This window comes from Sebastes umbrosus, chromosome 13, assembly GCF_015220745.1.
Source record: "Sebastes umbrosus isolate fSebUmb1 chromosome 13, fSebUmb1.pri, whole genome shotgun sequence".
Taxonomy (NCBI): Eukaryota; Metazoa; Chordata; class Actinopteri; order Perciformes; family Sebastidae; genus Sebastes; species Sebastes umbrosus.
In genome coordinates, this window is record NC_051281.1 from 21,921,172 (window position 1) to 21,944,260 (window position 23,089).

At 37.7% G+C, this 23,089-nt stretch overlaps 4 protein-coding genes across 4 annotated transcripts; 2 read left to right on the forward strand and 2 right to left on the reverse strand.

Annotated features, from left to right (window-relative positions):
* Nucleotides 1-603: 603 nt before the first annotated feature.
* Nucleotides 604-5,153, reverse strand: cln5 (CLN5 intracellular trafficking protein). The gene is made up of 4 exons (XM_037789587.1): nucleotides 4,938-5,153; nucleotides 3,445-3,619; nucleotides 3,000-3,225; nucleotides 604-1,601 (listed from the first exon to the last, which is right to left on the reverse strand). Exons 1-4 carry the CDS (start codon nucleotides 5,042-5,044, stop codon nucleotides 1,114-1,116), a joined length of 996 nt encoding a protein of 331 aa, XP_037645515.1. The 5' UTR covers nucleotides 5,045-5,153; the 3' UTR covers nucleotides 604-1,113.
* A 1,498-nt stretch (nucleotides 5,154-6,651) lies between these two features.
* zgc:162944 (uncharacterized protein LOC569993 homolog) lies at nucleotides 6,652-10,812 on the forward strand. The gene is made up of 4 exons (XM_037790555.1): nucleotides 6,652-6,889; nucleotides 8,206-8,377; nucleotides 8,638-8,836; nucleotides 10,290-10,812. Exons 1-4 carry the CDS (start codon nucleotides 6,695-6,697, stop codon nucleotides 10,483-10,485), a joined length of 762 nt encoding a protein of 253 aa, XP_037646483.1. The 5' UTR covers nucleotides 6,652-6,694; the 3' UTR covers nucleotides 10,486-10,812.
* Nucleotides 10,809-14,498, reverse strand: acod1 (aconitate decarboxylase 1). The gene is made up of 5 exons (XM_037790554.1): nucleotides 14,440-14,498; nucleotides 14,064-14,225; nucleotides 13,509-13,598; nucleotides 13,211-13,410; nucleotides 10,809-11,913 (listed from the first exon to the last, which is right to left on the reverse strand). Exons 1-5 carry the CDS (start codon nucleotides 14,449-14,451, stop codon nucleotides 10,953-10,955), a joined length of 1,425 nt encoding a protein of 474 aa, XP_037646482.1. The 5' UTR covers nucleotides 14,452-14,498; the 3' UTR covers nucleotides 10,809-10,952.
* Nucleotides 14,499-19,441: 4,943 nt separating this feature from the next.
* kctd12.1 (potassium channel tetramerisation domain containing 12.1) lies at nucleotides 19,442-20,747 on the forward strand. Its single transcript, XM_037788958.1, has one exon. It carries the CDS (start codon nucleotides 19,442-19,444, stop codon nucleotides 20,483-20,485), a length of 1,044 nt encoding a protein of 347 aa, XP_037644886.1. The 3' UTR covers nucleotides 20,486-20,747.
* Nucleotides 20,748-23,089: the final 2,342 nt, after the last annotated feature.

The window sequence follows — 23,089 nt, forward strand, 5'->3', positions numbered from 1 at the left end:
TCATTACAATTTGTTACATAAAATGCACAAGTAGGTTCCATGAAATATGGCAAATAATTGACAAAAAATATTGAAAAACAAGTTCAAATATTTAACAATGAAAAAGAAAAAATCTACACATAATCTATAGTTAACGTGGACAAATCTGAATGCAAAATATTAAAGCCAGACCTGATATAGATGTGTAAAAACAACAAATCTGAGAGAAATACTGCTAAAATATTAAAATGCATGAAATACAGTCCTCGTCATGTTGGTGAAAATCACCTCCCGTGCTTTGCAAACATCTCAAAGTCTTTGCTGGGAAATGTGCTCAAAGTTGGACTTAAATAGCCTGATAGTATGGCATAAAATGATTATGATATTCATGACAAATCCAGAGAAACTACAGATAAGAGTTTTCTTTCCTTTAGGGATTAGGAAAGCATTTGAGCTCCTAAACCGTGTTGCAGAAAAGATTATTTTTTAACACAGGTGATAAAGCGCCTCTCATCCCATCTCATACATATAAAGAATAACTTTGTACAGACTTCCTACTTTAAGACATTTGATATAGACTCTGATCACATTCCTGATTAACACACTACAGAAAACAGGAGCCGATTAATCAGTTAAACCATTTTATTTTGCGCTATTTTGTTCAATAAATGAAAATAATCTCACAACAAGGTCCATTTTGTAACTGTTCTGGAGCTTTTGATCATATTGTATGATTTTCATCAGTAGATGGAGTTTGCCCAGTTGTCATGGAATTCTAGATGTTGAAATTTGATGTTTTTCTGAGCTTTCAAAGGGAGTTGTCGTTCATGTTGGCTCAAAATTTGAGGCTCAAATGCAGCGATGCACCAACTAAGGCGGGGAAGAAGAGGACTGCAAGCTAACAAATGGATGTAAACAATGCACAATTTGAAATATTAAAAAAAAATAGCTTTGCTAATGTTTTATGAGGAAGGAAACGCATTAACACGCCTCAAGGATATTTTGAAACCCAACAACTATTTTGACAATCTATTTTAATAATAAAGCAAAAATGGCAAACATTCGCTGGTTTCAAAATCTTAAACGTTAAGATTTATTTTCAGGCCTTAATGAAAACACCAGTACATTTTTATGTTAAGGCAAAGGCACCTCTTCATATGTAATGTGCACATACGGAGGCTTCATTGGCAGATGCCAGTACTCAAAGTTGTAGTAGAGGTAGAAGCTCTTGTCCAACACAACCTTTTTATAAGCCTCCAACAGACTGAGGGCGAAGTCTATAAACGACTGGTGTGGTCTGAATGTGTGGTAGAATTTACGGATGTCCACTGCCAGATTCTTCAGAGCAGGCTGTCCGAATATGGCGCTGTCGTTGCCGAGATAGGTGGGCTCTCCGCTGTACAGGTAGATCTTGGTGTAGTTGGTTTGTGATCTGCTGGATAGTTTGGCTCCCAGCTCAGTCAGTTTCCTGTATGTGCGGTGGACAAACTGGGAGCAGTCGTAAGAGTCGAACCACACTGTGGCGTTAGGGCCGGGGTCGGAGCGAACTGTCCACGTCTCATAGTAGATCCCAGTCTCGTTGTCATCCTGGACCCACTTGGCCATGTCATTGAACTGGTTCCCTTGGAAAATAAAGAAAAACTATTTTAATACCAGAAACGCCAAGTGTCAAGCAGGAAGTCCAACAAAGGGAGGGTGTATAATTAATTTTTACCAAAGGAGCTTGAATAAGTTACAAAACTGTTTTAATCATGCTGACAGAGCAGCATTTTTAAAGCTGAATTGTCCATTCATCCATCTGACTTTTCTATGACTTTTTAATGACATTTTATGCCATACTATGCTATGACTTTATGACTTTTTTCGACATACTATACTATGACTTTTTTATGCCTTTATTTTGACGTACTATACTATGACTTTTTATTTTTTTTGACACACTATATTATAACTTTCATATTTTTTCGATATACTATACTGACTTTTTTTCGATATAATATGCTATGACTTTTTTTTCGACATACTTTACTGACTTTTTTTCAACATACTATACTGTGACTTTTTTTTATTTTTTCGATACACTATACTATGACTTATTTTTTTGACATACTATACTATGACTCTTTAAAAAAAGAATTTAGACATACTATACTATGACTTTTTTTATTTCTTCGACACTATACTATGACTTTTTTTTTTTGACATACTATACTATGACTTTTTAAAAATTTTCTGACATACTACACTATGACTTTTTTTTTTTTCGACATACTACACAATGACTTTTTAAAAATTTTCTGACATACTATCCTATGACTTTTTTTCGAAATACTATACTATGAATTTTTTTAATTTGTCGACATACTATACTATGACTTTCTTTATTTTTTTTGACATACTATAGTATGACTTTTTTCTATTTTTTCAACATACTATTTTATTACTTTTTTTTTTTTTATTTTTCGACATACTGTTCAGGCTGCACCTTTGCCCATAAAACAAACAAAAAAACCCCAACTCTTTCTCTATGTCTGATGATTGTCTCTACATGTAGCACTTAAAGAAGATCAGAATGTTTGATGAAATTGATGTACTTCTTGCACTTTTTGGGGTTGTACCCACATGGTTGAATGCACTTATTGTAAGATAAAAGCGTCAGCTAAACAAATTTAATGTAATGTAATGTAATAGTTGCAGCCTTTATTCAATGGCCAGAAAAGAAGTGGACTAAAGTGGACTCCCATGACAAGACCAAAACCAGCAATGTGTAAGTCTGTCTCTCAATACTCTCTTTGTTCCTACTAAAGATGAAAATCTTTAAAAACAGCTAAAAATACCATTTAATTTTTCATTCACAACAACATGGGATACATGGGATAATAACATATGATAAAAATGTAGATTATCACCAGCCTCATCTTTTAATGTTGTTAGATGTCAGAGCATAAGTTCCAAAACTGTAACTTTTTTCTTTTGGCCTCAATGAGCTAGAACACAAGATTACACATGTTAAGTCTTACCTGTGAGTTCTCCTATTTTCTCCAAGGTGCCATTCTGTGACCAGTGTAAGTCATCGATGCCTTCAAAGATGCAGGCAGCTCCCTGGTTGCACCAGAAGGGTGGGTTCACTTCAGGTCTAAGGTGAGGGAAGGTGCAGTTACCCAGCTGAAACAGCTCATACCACTCCATGGTGTAGTTGGCCCCCGTATCTGAACTGCTGAACCCAACGGCATCATGCATGATATGCTGTGAACCAAAGAGAAACATTATATCGGCTCTCTGTTTTTGGGTAGACATGGGGAACGGAGTACAGCTGTGTTTCTATGAATAAAGTTTCACTTCCACTTTAACAGTCCTACTACAGTATGTATAATACTGTACTCTGTTAACCTAAACCCTGCACCTCAATGTCGTGAAATATCAGCAACATGTTTTAACTGATAACAAGATGATTCATGTACTTACAAGTTTCCCCAACAAATCTCCAAACCTGAATTCCCAAACAGGTGTTTGCAATCGATAGACTGAGATGACATCTCTGTCACTCATGTGGGGAACCCCTCCATGCTGGTCTCCAGTGGGACAGAACGGGTAGAGAGCTTCACAGTAAGAGTCCACAGCAGGGCGACGATCAAACCGTCTGCAGATGATATGATATTGATGCATTAATGTGTACATCACTTACTATTGCAGCTGCTAAATGTGGGGCTAGTTTTAATTCATTTAAATATACTTTATAACACACTCTGCTGAAAGGCCAGTACCTTTTATTATATTTCTATGATCAGCCTTTACCATTCATGAGAGTTTGAGGACAATATACTTTACTCTATGAGATATTATCTGCTATTCCTATTGTTGTCTTTACTTTTATATTTATTTTTTACCGTCACATATAACCACTGTATGTTATTTTCTGTCAAATGTCCTATTTCATCTGTTTTTATAATTAATTTATTGGGTTTTTTTTTTTTGGGGGGGGGGTCTGACCGTGTCTAATAACTATTGAACATAACATTGCTGTGAGCCTCCTGTTCTGAAAATAATAAAAATATGTAAAAAAAATAAAATATATATATATATATATATATATCACTTTATATAGGCCTGCTGTTGCATAGCTTGTGAATTCCCCCCTGTAAATCAATCATGTCTTATTGATACAACCTAACAGTTTAAATTATTTGTCGATTATATTTTCTATTATTAATCTGAATCTGGAAAGTAGCAAGTAAAGTTATCAAATAAATGTAAAGGAGTAAAAAAGTATATTTGCTTCTGACATGTAGTGGAGTAGAAGTATAAAGTAGAAGAAAATGGAAAAACTCAAGTGCAAATACCTCAAAATTGTACAGTAGGCTGTAATAGTTTTTTTAAAAACGAAATATTAAATAAATACAATGAATAAGTATGGGAATACAGAAAAAACAATAAATACAGAAAATTATAATATATTGTCCATTTATTTATTTATTTTCAGCTATTTTTTTTTAGATATGCATCTATTTGTAATATATTATGCTCATTTTATTTATTTCCTGTGTCACTTTTGAGCCCTGATAACCAAGGACTAATGTGACTTGAGTAAATGTACTAAAAGTTACTTTCCACCACTAATCATATTAAAAACTCGCATCACCTCAATATTATTTCTCACGTGCTCATACAGAGAAATTCTCCAAAGTCCAACGTTAATAAAAGTCATGTGAACGCACCAGACATAACTTAGTTAAACTGGCTTCAGGTCAGCTAAAGGTCCACTGTTAGACCCACCAATTAACAATTATTATAGTATTTTAAGACTTAAGTCTGGGCTATAGGGTTTGGGCAAAAATGTTAACGTTCAAACCTTCTCCAAAAAATATGTATTTTTATTTATTTTCAGTATATTTTCTAGCTGTCACGTGATTTCACAGAGCAGAATCAGCTGGAGAAGAAATGGTACTGTCTCTTCCTACCTGTAGGGAACCGGCCACTGCTGCTTTATTCCATTAGTCCTCAACTGAGCAGCAACATGAAGAAACAGGAGCAGGATTAAACACAGAGCAGCCTCCGTGTGAGTCATGTTTAAGCCTCAAAAACTGACTAAAAACAAGAAGTTATACGGAGAGAGCGCTCCCATGATCCTCCCCTCCTACTGGACTTCCTCCTTAGTGGTCACATGGTTTTGTTGATGAAACGAAATCACATGACAGGAGTTATATTCATGTGAAAGTAACGTTGTACAACATATGGAAAGAATTTTAGAAATATATATATATATATATATATATATATATATATATATACATATATATATAAAAATAAAGAAATCAACAAATACAGAAAATATAATAGGGAAATAATTTTCCAAAAAAACCTAATAATAAATAAATACAATTAATAAGTATGTGAATTTGTATACTGATTTTTTTTAATTGATTATATGTGTTTTTGTATGTGTATGTACTGCGTGTGCGTATATGTATTTATATATGTATACAGTATATATATATATGTATATATAAATAGATTTTATTTAATTTTATTGTTTTTAATTTTATTTTTTTACTTGTGTATATTCTTTTTACTTATTTATCTATTTGTTTGCATATAATATGTTTTTCCTGTTTCTATACTGGCTTATTTTATATTAATATTAGGTTTGTTAAGTGTCTTTGTACCGAGAATGTTATTATTGGGGACGTCTGTGAATGTTTGTTCTGTTGTTTCAAAATGAACAAAAAAAGCAATAAATATAATATTGAAAAAAATAAGTATTTAAATACAGATAAGTATATACAAAAAAAACAACAATAAATACAGAAAATTATAATATACTACCAATTTATTTATTGTTTAATTTATTCATCTTTTTGTAATATATCTTGCTCATTTTCTGGTATTTATTTATTTATTTCCTGTGTCACTTTTGGGCCCTGACAACCAAGGACTAATGTGACAAAATTATTTAAAATAAAAACATTAATAACAAATTGAAAAATCAGGTGTCAAAACAAAAAATTCTCCCTGATTTGAATTAAGATGAAATAATTAAAATACATATGAGGAAATACATATTCAAATAAATCAATCACTATCAAGTTAAATTATTCAATTCATTAATTGTTTTTGAAAATTAATTTAAACAAATATAAAATTGTATGCTGTGTCAGCTTTAATGTTTTTCTATAAGTTTTTTCTGTTTATGTAGTAGTAGTAGTAGTAGTAGTAGTAGTAGTAGTAGTAATAATAATAATAATAATAATAATAATAATAATTTGGCACTTTGATAATATTACAGCCGATGTGTCCAATTGTAAATATTAAATAAAGAACTCGAAATAAAAAATATAATATAATATAATATGATAATTGTATTAGAATTTAAAGCCGCATTAATGTATTGATTGTGTTAATCAAAGATAACTAAGTCTTCCTCGCAAAAAGGTTTTAATGGCATTATTTCTTCTTTTTCAACTAATTTCCTAAAATGAATGGATAATTTATTTTACAGATTACAGATTCAAGAAGATCAATAGTACCTGGAATAATACAAATATAAATTAAGAGGAAAACATACAACAAGAAGATGAAAAAAGAGGTGTAACTGCACTATTATGAGTTATATAGTGTTAATTTGCATCAACACTACAGACACCAGGGGGCGCTGAAGCACCGAGAAACCGCCTGTGACGTTAGTGCAGAAGAAGAAGACGTCCGCTGTCAGTCCGCCATGCTCACCCTGCTGCACCACTGTGGTCGTAACGTACTGACATTCAGGACAATTCACACAGTAAATAAAAGTTACTACACGACCCAGATGGGTAAGCGCGTGGCTGTGGTGTTGGCGGGCTGCGGGGTTTATGACGGCAGTGAGATCCACGAGGCCTCCGCTGTCCTGGTGCACCTGAGCAGAGGAGGTGCGAGTGTAAGTCTATCAAGACTGCTATGTTGACAGTATGCTGTGCAGTTTTGTGTGAGAGGGGGGTGTGTGAGGAAGTGTGTGAGATGTTTACATACATAACTTTATTATCAGTATGTTCCAATGTGGTCTGATACATAATGCAATATGCCTGGAAGTTTTCTTTTATTGTTGTTTTCATTGTGTGCGTTTGACAATAGATGGTTAAATACACCTGTTGCAGGCTTTGGGGTCTGGTGGGCAAAGAGGCCAAACTGCCATCTGCATTGTTTGATGCACTTTGACTTTAAATGACACATATTGTACATGACTTTTAAAGGATAAGTTCATATTTTGTACTAAACAATACTAGCATGCCCATAGATAGATAGATAGATAGATAGATAGTAACTTTATTGATCCCGAGGGAAATTCAAGTTTCCAGCATCACAGTTCCATAGTGCAAAACATGTTAGTAATATTGCAAAGTACAAAGTACAAATGAATATACCAGATATAAAAATACAAGGAGATGAAGAAAACTGTTAAAAGTGAATATAGTGCAGGGTAACAGCTGTGATACACAACTATTAAAAAAGTGAATATAGTGCAGAAGAGACTGTTAAAAGTGAGTATAGTGCAGGGTAACTCCAGTAGCTCTATGAAAGTGCACTGTGTGCATTATTATCTGTTATCCATATGTGCATTTAAAGAGTTATTGGTCACTGTAATTGTTCCTCCTTAGTCCTGACCATACTTGGCTGTAAAGAGCTCGCTTCTTAACATGATTCCAATGATGAGAAAAGCAAAATCCACAGTCCTTGTTTCATGAAAATAATCATTTTGAAATTTAAGGTAATATGAGGCTTCAGCAGGCTGAATTAGACAAATCAAGTGTGTATCATCCAAAGTTCCAGTCTTTTTTAGTATAAAATCCTTTCTCTGTGTTACTACCTTTTCAGGAAAACAAATTTGTATTTCATTTATTGTAAGTCAAGTAATCAAGTAAATGACAACACTTTTAATAACTGATTAATTGTAAGTCATTAATTAAGAAAAAATGCAAAATATTCTCTGGTTACAGCTTCCCCAATGAGAGGATTGGCTGCTTTTTTCAGTTTTATAAGATTGTAAATAGAATATCTTTGGGTTATGAAATGGTCTGACAAAACAAGCAATTAGCTAACGTCATGTTGGATTTTAGGAACTTGTGATGGGTATTTCTTACTACTTTATTCACATTTTAAAGACTAAAGAATTAATTAGTGATTTAAAAAAAAAGTGTCTGTTTTTTTTTTACTATTATGAAATGAGAGTCTTCACCATTGCTTTATCCTCTGCAGGTGAACATGTTTGCCCCCAACATTGACCAGATGCATGTGGTGAATCACCTGAAAGGTGAACCGTCGGAGGAGAAGAGAAACGTGTTGGTGGAGAGCGCAAGACTGGCCCGTGGAAACATCCAGGACCTGTCTAAACTCAGTGTTAAGGACCATGACGCTGTTATATTCCCAGGTTAATTCACTACAACATCATACGCTGCTCTTTAACCAAGAGGATCTCATCCTATTGTGTTGTTACATGCTTTGTTGATTCAGTCAGACACACTGAAAAGTTCTTGAGGCACTGAATTTGATAAAATATTGTGTTCATCCTGATAAATAGCCCCATGATATTAAAATTGGTTGCCATTTTTTACTAAAAAACATTTCTCCCTGATTCACCAAAAAGTGCTTGAATGAATTGAATAATCACATTTTTGCAATGTCTCATAGGTGGTTTTGGGGCAGCTAAGAACCTCTGCACGTGGGCCGTGAAGGGGAAGGACTGCTCCGTTAATGACGAAGTTAAAGCTGCGCTGCAGGCGTTCCACGGCGAGGGTAAACCCATCGGCCTCTGCTGCATCTCACCTGTCCTGGCTGCCAAAGTGTTTCCTGGCTGTGAGGTCACCGTCGGCATCGAGAAGGATGACAAGTGAGTCTAACTTGCCTGAGCACCCAAGATGTGTCTTAAAAGGGTACTCCACTGATTTTACACATCAAAACGTGTCTTGGGGAGTACTAATAGAAAGAAGTGAGCTTACCACACCTCTGTAGGCTGCTACTAATATAACACAAGTTGCATTATGGGCAATGTAGGCGATGGAAGAAGGAAGAAGAACACGTAGAATAAATAGACAATGGCTGCGTCCGAAATCGCATACTATGCACCACATACTCAATATGTGTACTATCATTCAATCCTTCCAACTTTTGTGTGAATAAATATTAATATGTATCTTTTCGGACGTACTGAGCTGTAATTGAGAGCCTCCTTGCCGGTTGGAGATGTGTAACCATGGCGACCTGTATTAACCTCATGTGACCAAATGATGATTTGTGAGATCTTAAAGTCTGACCTAATCTAAAAAATATATTACGCCTATAGCAAAGTGAAATCTTACACTTACACTTAAATTGAAGTGTTATTGACGTTATGGAGCTGTCCGTCAGCTATGAGTCCGTTATGAATGTAACTACTGCATTGCATTGTGCCGGCGTACTGTCCTATGTTTGCATACTGTAATAATTCACAAGAAATAGTATGCAATTCATGTACTATTAGTTTCATACTAAGGTTTCGGACATACTAAAAAAACATACTTTTTTAGCGTGCTAAATAACATGTTGGTATGGAAGAATTAACTGTTACGATCTGGGACCATGGCAATATCACTAAAAAGAAGTCTGGTTAGCCACTCTTACTTGGAAAAGAGAACAAAGACAAGTAGTAAAATTATTACAGGAACTGTCAGTTGTAAACATGTATCACCATTTACAGACCTTTGAGCTACTGTTTTTGCAATAGTTGTACAAAGCACTGAGTTTTCCTGTGTAATGAGGGATTATTAGTGGCATTAGGTGTGCTTACTCTCCGTTTCACCTCCAAATAAAGTGGTATAGATAATCTCAAAAGTAGAAAAAAAACTGCCTGCGTCTTTGCTTTGTAAGTAAATGGTCACTCGATGAACCAACAGTTCAGATAATCTGTCTAAACTGCTGGCATGTCTCATTTTCATAGCTTGAAAGCCAAGAAACTTTGTAATAAACTGGAACCTTTAAGTGTGTACAGAATCAGAACCTGCTTGCATATTTGCATATTTGGATTGAAGCGTATTCATAATTCTATTGTATAGTTCAGCATTAAACTTGTAACATATGTACATTTTACATATTTATATTTTTTCATCTTGAATTGTATCCTTATTTCTTTTTTGTTCTTATTTTTCACACCAGTCTTTTACAGACCGAAGAGAATGCCACATGTCATTTCACTTCACATATTGTTTGTGTATGTGACAAATAAACCTTTGAATCCATTAAAGCAGCTAAACACTGTGTGGTACCTCTTCTCTCTCTCTCTCTCTCTCTCTCTCTCTCTCTCTCAGATATCCCGACGTTACTGATACCGCGGCGGCCATCACCCAGTTGGGCTGCAAGCACGTCAGTAAGAGCGTCAGCGAGAGCCACGTGGACGAGAAGAACAAGCTGGTCACCACCTCCGCGTTCATGTGCAACGCTCCGATACACGAGATATTTGATGGCATCGGGGAGATGGTGCAAGACGTGCTGAAACTTGCTTGATTGTACTAATACTCAAAAGATGGTGGAAACGGAAAGAAAAGAATGGGGGGGGGGCTTAGACAGCTTAATAGTAGCTGCCTGCTGAACTGAGATAGAATGATGTCATAGTCAACTCCTTGATCAAAAGCACTTCCAGATACATGTTCGTAGTAGTTATGTTCACTACATGGTCTGATTTATTTTGCAAAAATCTCTGTTTGACTCAATCTCACTGGATTATATTCTGATGCTGTGGATCAGTTTTGTGATGTTAATGCTAATCACATTTTAGAAAATCAACAGCAACAATGGTGTTATACAAAAAATGCAATAAAATGAAAAAGTTCACTTTTGCAGTTCACTTTATTTCTTACTCCATGGAAGAAAATGATGAATATAAAATATTTACATTATGATTCTCGTGGAAAAGTTTAAAAATGTTAAATGACTTCACATTCACCACACTGGCTTCATCAATTACTGTATAATCACAACCTCTCTATGCTGTGTAACTGCTCGTGTTGACTACTTGTCATTCTCAGGTATGAACCTAAAGTTGAGCATTCTCTCACTCTCTCCATGTTTCCTATCACATCAATCACGCCCTCCACTCCCTCTGTGCACAACACTGAAGAAGCATTAACACTGAACTTCTCCACCAGGTCCTCCTGACTCAGCGGCTTCCTCCAGTGGCCGTAAAAGGTATCACATCTGGCGACGTAACTCTGCCCCTGCTCTGTTTCTATCTCAACCTCGCAGTACATCTTGTCAAAGCTGGGTTGGTTATCTTTAGGGGTTTCCACCTCCACTTTGGACAAGAGCTCCTTCAGAGCAGGCCGGTTGATCTGAGCTCCACTGAAGGAAGACACTGTCACTTTGTTATCCAGCAGGGCGGAGGAGGCGTTGAACTGAAATGAGTGCCTGGCTTGGTGCTCTGTGGCGGGTAAGGGGCAGTCGACGTACTTGGGTGGAGGCACTCTGAGTGTGACACGCTTTATCTGGCAGAGGTCAAAGTTCCCGACTGCGTTTTCAAGCTTTGCGCGGGCTGCCAGCGCCGCATCCACAACCCAGTGCATCCCCAGGTGAGCGGGGATGCGCTTGAAGGCCACATCCTGATCTTCCAGAATCCATTTAAAGTCACTAGAAGCAGAAAGGGCCATTGCTGAAGGACTGTAATCCTTGTAGTAAACACCAAACCCGCGGTTTATATCCAAGATGGCTGGGTTCCCCTCCAGTCCCATCTGGGCCAGCTGAGCGGCCTCCAGGCCTTTGCGAGCAGCATTTCCAATATGGAGAGGTTTGGTTTGCGTGGCAGCGTTGGCCAAGGGCGCCCCAGCAGAGGAGGCTGCGATGGCCAGAGCATGACTGCTCTGTGCAGGGGACAGATCCAGGAGCTTCGCTGAGGCTGCAGCGCTACCCATCACCCCGACAACACTGGGAGGGTGGAACCTGACAGTGTTGGGAAAGATGACCAAAAACATTAGGATGTGTTTGAGTTAATAATGAATTGCTTAAGATTGGAGCCAAATAATTAATTGATTGACAGAAATGAATTGGCAGCTATTTTCACAATCAATTAGGTTTAAGTAATTTTTCAAGCATGAATGCCAAACATTAACTGATTCCAGTTTCTCAAATGTGAGTGCTTGCTGCTTTTCTTTGTTTTAAGTGATAATATCATTGGGATTAAGACTTTGTTTTGTCAGACAAAACAAGCAGTTTGAGGACGTCACCTTGGGCTTAAGGCAAATTGTGATGGACATTTTTCACAATTTTCTGACATTTTATAGACCAAACGATTAAGTGATTAATCAAGGATTAATTTGGCAGATTAATTGATAGTGAAAATAACTGTTTGTTGGAGCCCTATCTAGAGTTTTTCCTATACCGATACCAGTATCGGAAATGTGTCCGAAACTGCCCAAAATTCGGGATAGAGTATCTGCGAGTTAACTGGTGGGGCGGCTGTGACTCAGAGGTAGAGCAGGTCGTCCACCAATCCCCGGCTCCTACAGTCACATGTCAAAGAATATAACTACAATTTGAATAATCTACAGACTAGAGCTGCAACAATTAATCGATTAATCATTTACTTGTTTTCTATTAAATTAATTGCCAACTATTTCGATTTTTTAAGAAAAAAAAAGAAGTAAAAATTCTCTGATTCCAGTTTCTTAAATATGAATATTCTCTGTTTTTTTTACTCATCTATGACAGTAAACTGAATATCTTTTGAGATGTGAACAAAACAAGACATTTGAAGACGTCATCTTGGGTTTTGGGAAACACTGATTGACATTTTTCACCATTTTATAGACCAAACAACTAATCGATTAATCAAGAAAATAATCAGACAAATTAATCGACAATGAAAATAATAATTCGTTGCAGCCTTACTCCAGACCTTGGTGTTTATTGGAACTACTTTCTTCTACTGAAGAAATATTCTTTATGAAACTGTAGACAGTGAAGGTGTATGGATTATCAAGGTGGGGAGACTGTTTCTGTTGAATGTCATTTTTCAATGCTGTGAGTGCCACAAACTAAAATACATTCTCTACCTCCTCACAAAACTATCTGTAGGCAAGATACCACTAGAGGTAGGTGTTGTACTTTTTTGTGATTTGGGTGAATCAACTCTTTGACACTCAAATATGTCCAGTGTACAGTAATTTACAATTTGCACATTAACTTGTTCCATAAGTCTGGTGTTGGTTAATATTATTATATTTATTATATATCTCACCTCTCAGGGATGTTGTAGGCCTCTCTGGAGAACCTCAGGAGTCTGCCCTGCACCTCGATGCCAACATTGAAGGCCAGCAGCAGGTCTAGACCGGAGGGCTGGCTGGGCAGTGTCTCTGCGAGGGCCAGCAGGGCAGGTAGCACAGCTCCTGAAGGATGAGTAGCAGGGTGCCAGGTGTCGTCATAGTCCATGGAGTGAACCTATTACCAAACAAAGTGACCGAACAGATAATCAGAGGTCAAACCACCATATCATGTTTAGATTCTCTATATATTAGGATTTATTTGACCGAGCTTACCGCGATGCCATTGACAAATGCAGCGAAATGAGGAGGAAGAGTTATCTCTGATTTACCCCAAACACTGCTCCTCTCGTCAGACGTGAACAACTGCAATCAGGCAATAATATGAGGATAAGTGTGCAATTAAATATGAATGTAGCTCTTAGCTCAGTAGTGGCTTTTGTAATTTCCAACAAACAAAATCATGAATAAATAAATAAGCCTATAAGGGATTATATCAACTAATTGGCCTATTGAAGAGGCACAGGCAGCAGTTTTATAATGTTAACATCTCATAGAAAAGGAAATTAATCACGGTGAAGAATAGTTCAATTAGTAGATGTGTCAGCTGGAAAAGATATTGAACTAATCAGTAGCTTTAGTTTCCTATCAACACAGACAACTTCTGATGAGGCTAAATAAAGAAAGATTTGATGATGATCACAGGTTGACACTAAAAAACTGATATATAGGGCTATACAGATATTACTAATATGTATTTAGAATTTAATATAAGCCATCCTTTGTGGTATTTTCAATCCTACTTTAGTGAAAATAAAATCTTTCTCATACCTGGCTGTATGTGAGCGCCTTGTTGAAGACAGCTGTCCTGGTTCCCAACAGCCCGACACCCAGGGTGTCCAGCATCATCCTTTTGCTCCGGTTAATCACACCATCTGTCAGCTGGGTGGTGTTGAGGGCATGGATAGCAGCTCCAAAGCTCTCCGTAATACCCTGGAAAGGTGAAACAGGGCCAGTCAGATGCAAACCTCCCCAGAGACAGTACAGTTGTTAAGGATCTAATCAGGCTTAGATGTTAAAATAAACTGCATCTGTGTGTATCTTTAAACCCCAAAATATTCTCCAAAAGGTGCCTACATTTAATATCATATTGTGAAAAAAAATTGAATCTAAAAAAATGTGTAAATATGAAAGAAAAAAGCAATACCTTGCGTAGCATTGTTGTAGCTCAACAATGTCTTCAAGTGACAAAACATCCAAGTGCAGCCGCCTTTTATAGGTAATTACACTGTCTGAAGGCTGGTCTACCAAATTTCCAAAGTGGGTAAAGCCTGCCATGATGAGAAGTAGGGAGTTTCACAATGACTGGACTTGTCTTTGATTTTTTTTCCTTACTAACGTATTGGCAAATCTCCCAAATCTCTTGTTTCTGAAAATGCTTGGAAGCTAAAGATATCAAATAAGTGGTATAAGATATCTTATGATGGCTGAGACAGAAAAGTTATTAAAAAAGAACAGACCTGAATGTGATAAGGGAAATCATAGAATTATAAATAAACCCATGCTGTATCTTTGTTGGTTGTTTTAAAGCCTGTGAGAATATAATAACGAAAGTAGAAAGTTGACTTTATTCTTTCACAATCCCTTTTGAGATGACAGACTGTGGAAATCCAGGGAAGTTTTGAACAGGGAAATGAGTCCCTACTAAAACACTCTCGGACAGTCACATGACAAGAGGTCAGAGGATGTGTTATTTCAAACAGCCAGGAAAATAATAATTACAAACCAGTAACTTTGACCTCAGTTGCGACATAACAAACTATTTATGATGACTGGGCTAAAGACACTGTGGTAAACCCAGAACTAGACCTATTCAAGTTTGTATATGTGCAGACACAGGTGGAACAACCCTCACCAAACTTCAGTGGTGGAAAAAGTACTCCAATCCCCCCCTACTTAAGTTAAAGTAGAAATAGGATGGTCTACAGATATTCCATTACAAGTAAAAGTCCTGAATTCAAAATGTACAGAAGTATTCTGAGCAAAATGTAATTAATGTATGAAAAGTAAAGGTACTCATTATGCAGAATGGCTTCTTTCATGGTGTTGTAATATTATAGAATATTATATTACACCTCTTCACCTCCAATAGCTTTAAGTCCTAAGCTATGTATATTAAGCATTTATCCAGACGACTGCTCTCTAACTCATACAGAAAGAAAAATGGTATGTCTACTATGAGCCAGGCGTTTGATTGCTCTGTGGAAAAATGTTGGTTGCCCCTCTCTTAGCCACTGGTTGAAAAACTGAACATCAAGTTTGGCTCTTGAGAAACTCACATTATATATAGTTAGAAAGAAAGTCTTAGAGTTTTATGACATCTGAGAAATCTTTTTGGAGTTTGTTAAAAATGGTGACTTTGAAGAGGTACTAGAAGTGTGAAGTTAGAGTAAAATCTATTGTCTAATCTATTGTGAAGAATGTGTGCTGTACTTATTTATGTTATGTTATTTATGTTTGTAACCATATTCTCCATTAATTTAAATATATATATATATATTCACTTCATTCACTTTATGTTTAGCTATATACTTTCAAGTAATTTGTTATATTATTATTTTTTACACTGTCATAGGTTCAATTTGGGGGAAGGTTCTGTGTTGTACAATCTGTTAAATGCATAAAATTAATAAATATATGTTTGTTTGTTTTTTGAACAGAAAGAATATTATTCTGTTTTTATCACTAACAAATATATGTATGAGTCTTTTAATGTTAGTTTGTCAATATGGAGCCAATTTGAGACACGTTGTATACTACTGGGTACATTAGTAGAGTACAGTGCTGCATCATATCATATAAGCATATCATGTTTTTACTTTAAGGGTTAGGGTTGTACATTAAGTACAGCACTTCATCAACACCACCCGTCATGTTCAAATATGCTTTTATGAATTGATTATAAGCTGGATGTTATTTACATGTTATGTTATGTTAGGCTATATACAATATTCTTTTGCTTCATTGTCAATGTTTAGGTTGGTTTGGTCAAGTTTGCATTCATACTACTCTATATTACCATTTGGAGTGGAAAATGTGGACGTGACAACCATTTACCATTTACTTGATACAAACTGTTTTTCATTACTTAAACAATTTTCAATCATTTATCCATTACTTTTAACTAACTATTTCAACTTCTCTGCTCGCGTGGGAAAACCGGCCTTCCAAGAACACAGATGTCTTTTGTGAGTTTTGTTCTCTTTATGTGCTTCAGAAGCTTCAGTAAATATTGTCATTATTCTTCCTTTCCAGTGGTCTTTGTGTTGATTTTATTTTGGCCTTTGAGCCTTCGGGAGCAATTTGGGGTTAAGTATCTTGCTCAGGGACACTTTGACATGTGGACTGGAGGAGCCGTGGATTGAACCGCCGACCTTCTGATTGGTGGGCGACCCGCTCTACCTCTGAACCACAGCTGCCCCTAACTCCTTCAAGTCCATACATAAAACATTTGTGTTCCAATCCATTTGTTACCTCCGCCAAGGCCAAAGGCCTTGGGCCGAGGAGGTTATGTTTTCATCTGTGTTGGTTTGTTTGTTTGTCTGTCTGTCCATCTGTTGTTAGGATTACTCCAAAAGTTTGCGATGGATTTGAATGAACTTTTTTGGAGGGGTGGAGTGTGGCACAATAAACAATCCATTAGATTTTGGTGGCGACTCAGGAATGAATTTTTTGAAGAATTCCGATCAGCCTGAGCATTAAGACCACTGGGTATAACACATGCACAGTGTAACTTATGACGCGCTGATGACGCGTGACCCCGCCTCCTTTCTTCTGAAAGCAGAGAGATACGTGTGTGGATGTGTGGCGAGACTTTAAGGTGCGGGAGCTGCTGGTTGTCCGCGGTGAGAAAGGAAAAAGCGGTAGATGACAGAATGAGAGACAACGTAGTGTACCGTTAAACAGACATAACAAGACTGCTGAATGAGAGAGGCATCCGCCGATACGTCACACGGAAACACACCGTGTTAATAACAAGCCGGCCACCTCACGCTACCGCCAGCTGTGAGCTGTGATCTGTTTTTAAAGTCAGGCACCTTGGCGGAGGTCTGCGCTCTCCAAATGCGTTTCTAGTTTTATTATTCATTTATTTATGCTTCCAAACTATATTTCACCCTTTTTAACAAACTGAACACGTAATCAGCGTTTTTTAGATTTAGGCCTATATTAAAACACAATGATAAACCAAATACATGCACGTCCATCACTTAAATGGAGGATACAGTAATTCACTGGGTAGCAGAGATGCTATGTCTGTGTGTGTGTGTGTGTGTGTGTGTGTGTGTGTGTGTGTGTGTGTGTAATTTGTATTAATCACATTGTGGGGACATAATGACTGATCTGTGTATTTCAAATAAATGTAAATATACAAAATCAGCAAAAGTTTTTTTTCTCACATAGAATCACTGCTATCTGTTCACAGTTACATAATGAGAATGTGTCTTCTATTTGTGCCACAATTAAGGTTAACAATTTTAGGGTTAAGTGAAGTTTAATGTGAGAGCTGTGGTTAGGCATGTAGCGGTGGTTACAGTTTATCTTAGACTTCAGGGAATGAATATCATGCAGAGATTGATGCAACATCCTCCTAAGTGACAAGAACAAGTTTATCTGAGTGTTTCCGCTCTCGTAGCCGACATGTAACTTTTTGAGTGCCAGTTTGAATCTTAAACCTTGAGAGTGAGCATTTTTGAAAAATCCTCACTTCTTCAAAGGGCTGATTGAGGGTTAAGTCTCTCTCTCTCTCTCTCTCTCTCTCTGTGTGTGTGTGTGTGTTACTCTAGATGGCTGCATTTCCATCAGAGTTGCAATGGGTGTCACTCTTTCCATATTTTCCAACCATTTCCTGTTTCGAAGCTGGCTGGAATAACTCAGGCCATTCAACTGCATGGTTTCTGATTGTGTTTGTTCATGTAAAAAAAAAAATCTCATCAGAATTTATTTCATTAATTAAATAATCATCAGAAGGAGGACTACACATTTACAGGGCAGGAAAAAAACAACAAATGACACATAATCAGATGTGGGTGATTGCTTTTTAAGTGATGCTGGAAGAGACTTGCTCTCTCTCTCTCTTACACACATACACACACACACACACACAGAGGAAGAAAGAGAGAGAGAGAGGGAGAGAGAGGGAGGGAGAGAGAGAGAGAGACAGAGAGAGAGGGAGAGAGAGAGCGAGAGAGAGGGAGAGTGGGAGAGAGATATGATATATTTGCAATATATTGTTATTAATTGTTTTTTATTTGTTTGTTTGTTTTATTGACACAACAAACATTAATGACTTCTTTATTGTTTTCTTCCATTTACATGCATGTTTCTTTTTAAATATATATATATATTGTAATTTGTTTAATGAATTGTATACATGTGTATATATATGTTTTTGTTTTTATTTTGTTCTTTTTTATTTATTTATTTATTATTGAATTGACGCTTTGGCAATATTGTTCACCTGACAGTCATGATCAATAAAGCGAATTGAAATTGATTTGAGAGGGCTGCACATGCACTGACGCACGGGACCGCTTTGCTTATATTTTTTGGCAAGACATTTGAAAAACGTTTTGGGAATTTGTTAAAAATGGTGACTTTGAAGAGGTACTAGAAGTGTGAAGTCAGAGTAAAATCTATTGTCTAATCTATTGTGAAGAATGTGTGCTGTACTTTGTTTTAATGTTTGTAACCATATTCCCCATTCATTTATATATATATATATATATATATATATATATATATATATATTCACTTTATGTTTAGCTATTTACTTCCAAGTAATTTGTATCATTATTATTTTATATACTGTCATATGTTCAATTTTGGGAAGGGTCTGTGTTGTACAATCTGTTAAATGCATAAAATCAATAAATATATGTTTGTTTGTTTTTTGAACAAATTATTCTGCTTTTATCACTAACAAATACATGTGTCTTTTAATGTTAGTTTGTCCATATGGAGCCAATTTGAGACACTTTGTATACCACTGGGTACATTAGTAGTACAGTGTTGCATCATATCATATAAGCATATCATGGGGTTGTACATTAAGTATAGCACTTCATCAACAACCACCCGTCATGTTCAAATATGAACATGTTAATATGTTAATTTTGACAGACAAACCCCTGCATCGAGCACGCGCACTCATGCACGTGGTGAGCCCAGAGCTTCATAAACAAGCCGCTGCCACTTTAGTCGCTCAGTTGCTTTCCACTGATCCCACATCAGTGCAGCAGCAGAGAAGAGAAGAGAAGAGAAGAGAAGAGAAGAGAAGAGAAGAGATGGCACTGGCCGACACGGAGCGCGGAGTGTCCAACTGCGGAGGCGACTCTTCTGGCTCTCTGTTCTCAGAGATCATCGAGCTTAATGTCGGCGGCCAGGTTTATGTCACCAGGCACAAAACTCTCATCGCCGTGCCGGACTCTCTGCTGTGGACCATGTTCAGCAAGAAGTCGCCCAAGGAGTTGGCGAGAGACAGCAAAGGGCGCTTCTTCTTGGACAGAGACGGCTTCTTGTTCCGCTACATCCTCGATTACCTCCGAGACCTCAACCTGGTGCTGCCGGACTACTTCCCGGAGAAGAGTCGACTGCAGAGGGAGGCGGACTTCTTCCAGCTGCGGGACCTCGCAAAACGCCTCAGTCCTCGGGTGAGTAAGGAGAACTCAATCAGCGAGAGTGACACGGAGGACGGAGCAGCGCAGCAGTGCGGCTCAACCACCGGCGCCATGGACACTTTACGCACCGTGTCCGGCGACACTTTACGCACCGTGTCCAGCGGAGTCGCCATGGAGACTTTACGCACCGTGTCGGTCAGCGGCGACTCCTCCAGGAAGTCCGGCTACATCACCGTAGGATACCGCGGCTCGTACACCATCGGGAGAGACATCCAGACCGACGCCAAGTTCAGGAGAGTGGCTCGCATCACGGTGTGTGGGAAGACGGCCCTGGCTAAAGAAGTGTTTGGAGAGACGCTGAACGAGAGCAGAGACCCGGACAGACCACCAGAGAGATACACGTCCCGCTACTATCTCAAGTATAATTTTCTAGAGCAGGCGTTTGACAAGCTGACAGAGGTGGGCTTCCACATGGTGGCCTGCAGCTCCACGGGCACATGCGCGTACACCAGCAATGATCCAAACGAGGACAAAATATGGACAAGCTACACTGAATACGTCTTCTGTCGGGATTAACTAGCAGTTGTCAATATACATGTCAAATTGATGTAAATGGACATTTCATATTCTAGAGGGGAATGTCTTTAAAATACCTAGAATTTATTGAAAGGATAGGAAAGCCCATTGAGATGTAGCATCTCATTTTCGAGGGGGTTCCTATAGACACAAATACAAAAACACATACAGACAAAACAGTATTACATAACAAACATAGGCTGCATACCAAATTGCATACTTTTCCTTTTTCCTTTTAGTACATACTGCAGCTGCCCTTACAAAGTACATACTACTGTTGCATGCAGTATGCATATAACTGGGACATACTACTTTGTCAAAACATTGCACCTTGAACTTTGACCCTCTTGCTCGTATATCTGCTGTGCAGAGGATTGTGGGTCAGAATAGCCAGAAAAAATACTGCATTTGACATACTATGTTTTGGGATATACCAAATCTTTTCTGGCTTACTAAATAGTATGGTAGTATGAGTATTGGAGCGCACAGCAGGTTGCATTCCTCTGAGCAGTGAATATATAAGCAAGAGGGTCAAAGTTTGTGCAATGTTATGATGAATTGTATGCAACAGTACCTCCTTTATAAGGGCAGCTGCAGTGCGTACTTAAGGAAAAAGAAAAAGTATGCGAACGCAGCAATACACTGCAAATACACAGATACAGACAGCTCGCTCACCATCTCCCAGCCAGACCCCCCCCCCCCCCCCCATCAGCCCTCTGCTGTTATACAAGAAAAATTTGATACAATGACCATATTTAAATCAATTACATCAACATAAAGAACAATTGCAACAGTTTATCTTCAGTTTGTATTAGAGGTAATAGATCTCAGAAAAAGAGGAAGATTATTCCAGTCTGATGGAGCTTTGTATTTGAATGACCTGCATCCAACTTCTTTGAAAATTCTTGGGACAAAGAAAAAGGGATGTTGCATATGTCTGAGTGAATATGAAGATCTACATGGAACCGAAAACTGTTTCAAATAGGAAGGACAATTAAAATAAACACATTTGAAAATAAACTGAACCCAGTGAAATTGCCTTCTATAGAGTTCAGCTGCAACCAATGAAGTGATTCATACATGGAACAATGGTGAGCTCTATACGGACACCTCAAGACAAATCTACAAAGAGAATTATATACAACATTAAGGGGCCTAAGATAAGTGTCAGAGGTGTTTTGATCGACAATATCAGCATAATCAATAATAGTATCAACTGAGAAATTATTATTTTTCTGACTTGAAAAGTAAAACAATTAATTAGAATTTGCATTTGCTGTGTTGAATGTCAAGGGCGAGTGACTGCAACATATTGCTCCTTTATAGCCAAACAGCAGTATTATTACCACTTCTGTGGTTAAACCAGGGACACACAATTATGCCACTAAACAGATTCTACACAAACAAGAGTGGAAATGGAATTTGGAGCATAATTGTTTTGAGTTGACACACCCATCCGATGTCCTATTGTGTGGAAAAACACCAACAAAATGCCATCATCTCCACCTCATAGAACTGCATATGAATGTTTCAGTCATGTCTCACTCAGTGTGTGAATTGAGTGGCATCCAAGAACAGACAAGCAGCGATTAGTATTCAGTGTCATTGTAACTTCTAGGCTTTCTTGATGACATGTTTGGCCAAGTTTTGTATCATCTAATAGGCTCTTATACAAAGCAGTTCTATCAATGGCATGACTGTAAGTGTATGTGCTTGCTTGGTAGAGTTGTGTTTGTTAAACCTGTTAAATAAAATCTTGTACTCGGCTATTCTCAGCCCCCTTTTGCCAATCATCCCATCTTCTTCTTAACGTCTGCACATACAGAATAACAAAATACTGGCATTCATCTCCCTCCAACCTTTTCAACTTTACTCAGTGGGGAATCAAAGAGCCCAGCCTCAAAGAGAGATGCCCTACCCAGGAACGCCAGCACCATCATGGCACTGAAGCTGCCAGCTCAACAAAACACTGTTTCGTCTTACAAGATCCCGACCATGGACTTTCCTTGGCTCTCCATCACATTGTATCTATTTTCTATTCGACTTCGCCCTGTCATTAAATCACACGAGCTGAAAAACCTCTGAATATAGTTAGCATGTAAATACAGCAGGAGGATCCGTGTCCACCTATCCACTTTGTCACACGAATTCAGCTGCGTGCCGCGTGGATGCAAATCGTGCAGCTGCCGCACACATGATGTCATTATCATTTCAAGTGTAAATAATGAAAGGGTCCAGCTGCACACAAATAGGAGGGTCCAGTCTGCCAGGGAGAATGAATGGAGAGTTATGCCTTAGTGTACAGCCAGCTCTGGATTATGTGTTTCATTCAAACAGATGTGGAAAAAAAAAAAGGCCTTACATTTAGAGCCATGGGTGGGATGACAGAACTTCAGGGGCTTATAGGCGATGACGTAACCCCCTGTAGGGGTCCGGGGACATCCTCTCAGAGGGAACATCTTTGGGTTTCATGTGCTAAATACATCAGCCTGGTTCAATTTGTCATTAAAAGGGTGGAAAATGTTCTGTTTGGACAGGAGCAAAAATCTCTTTGGGATAGTGATCTGTTTGGGGATCATTGTGGATACAGATGATTGGAAATAA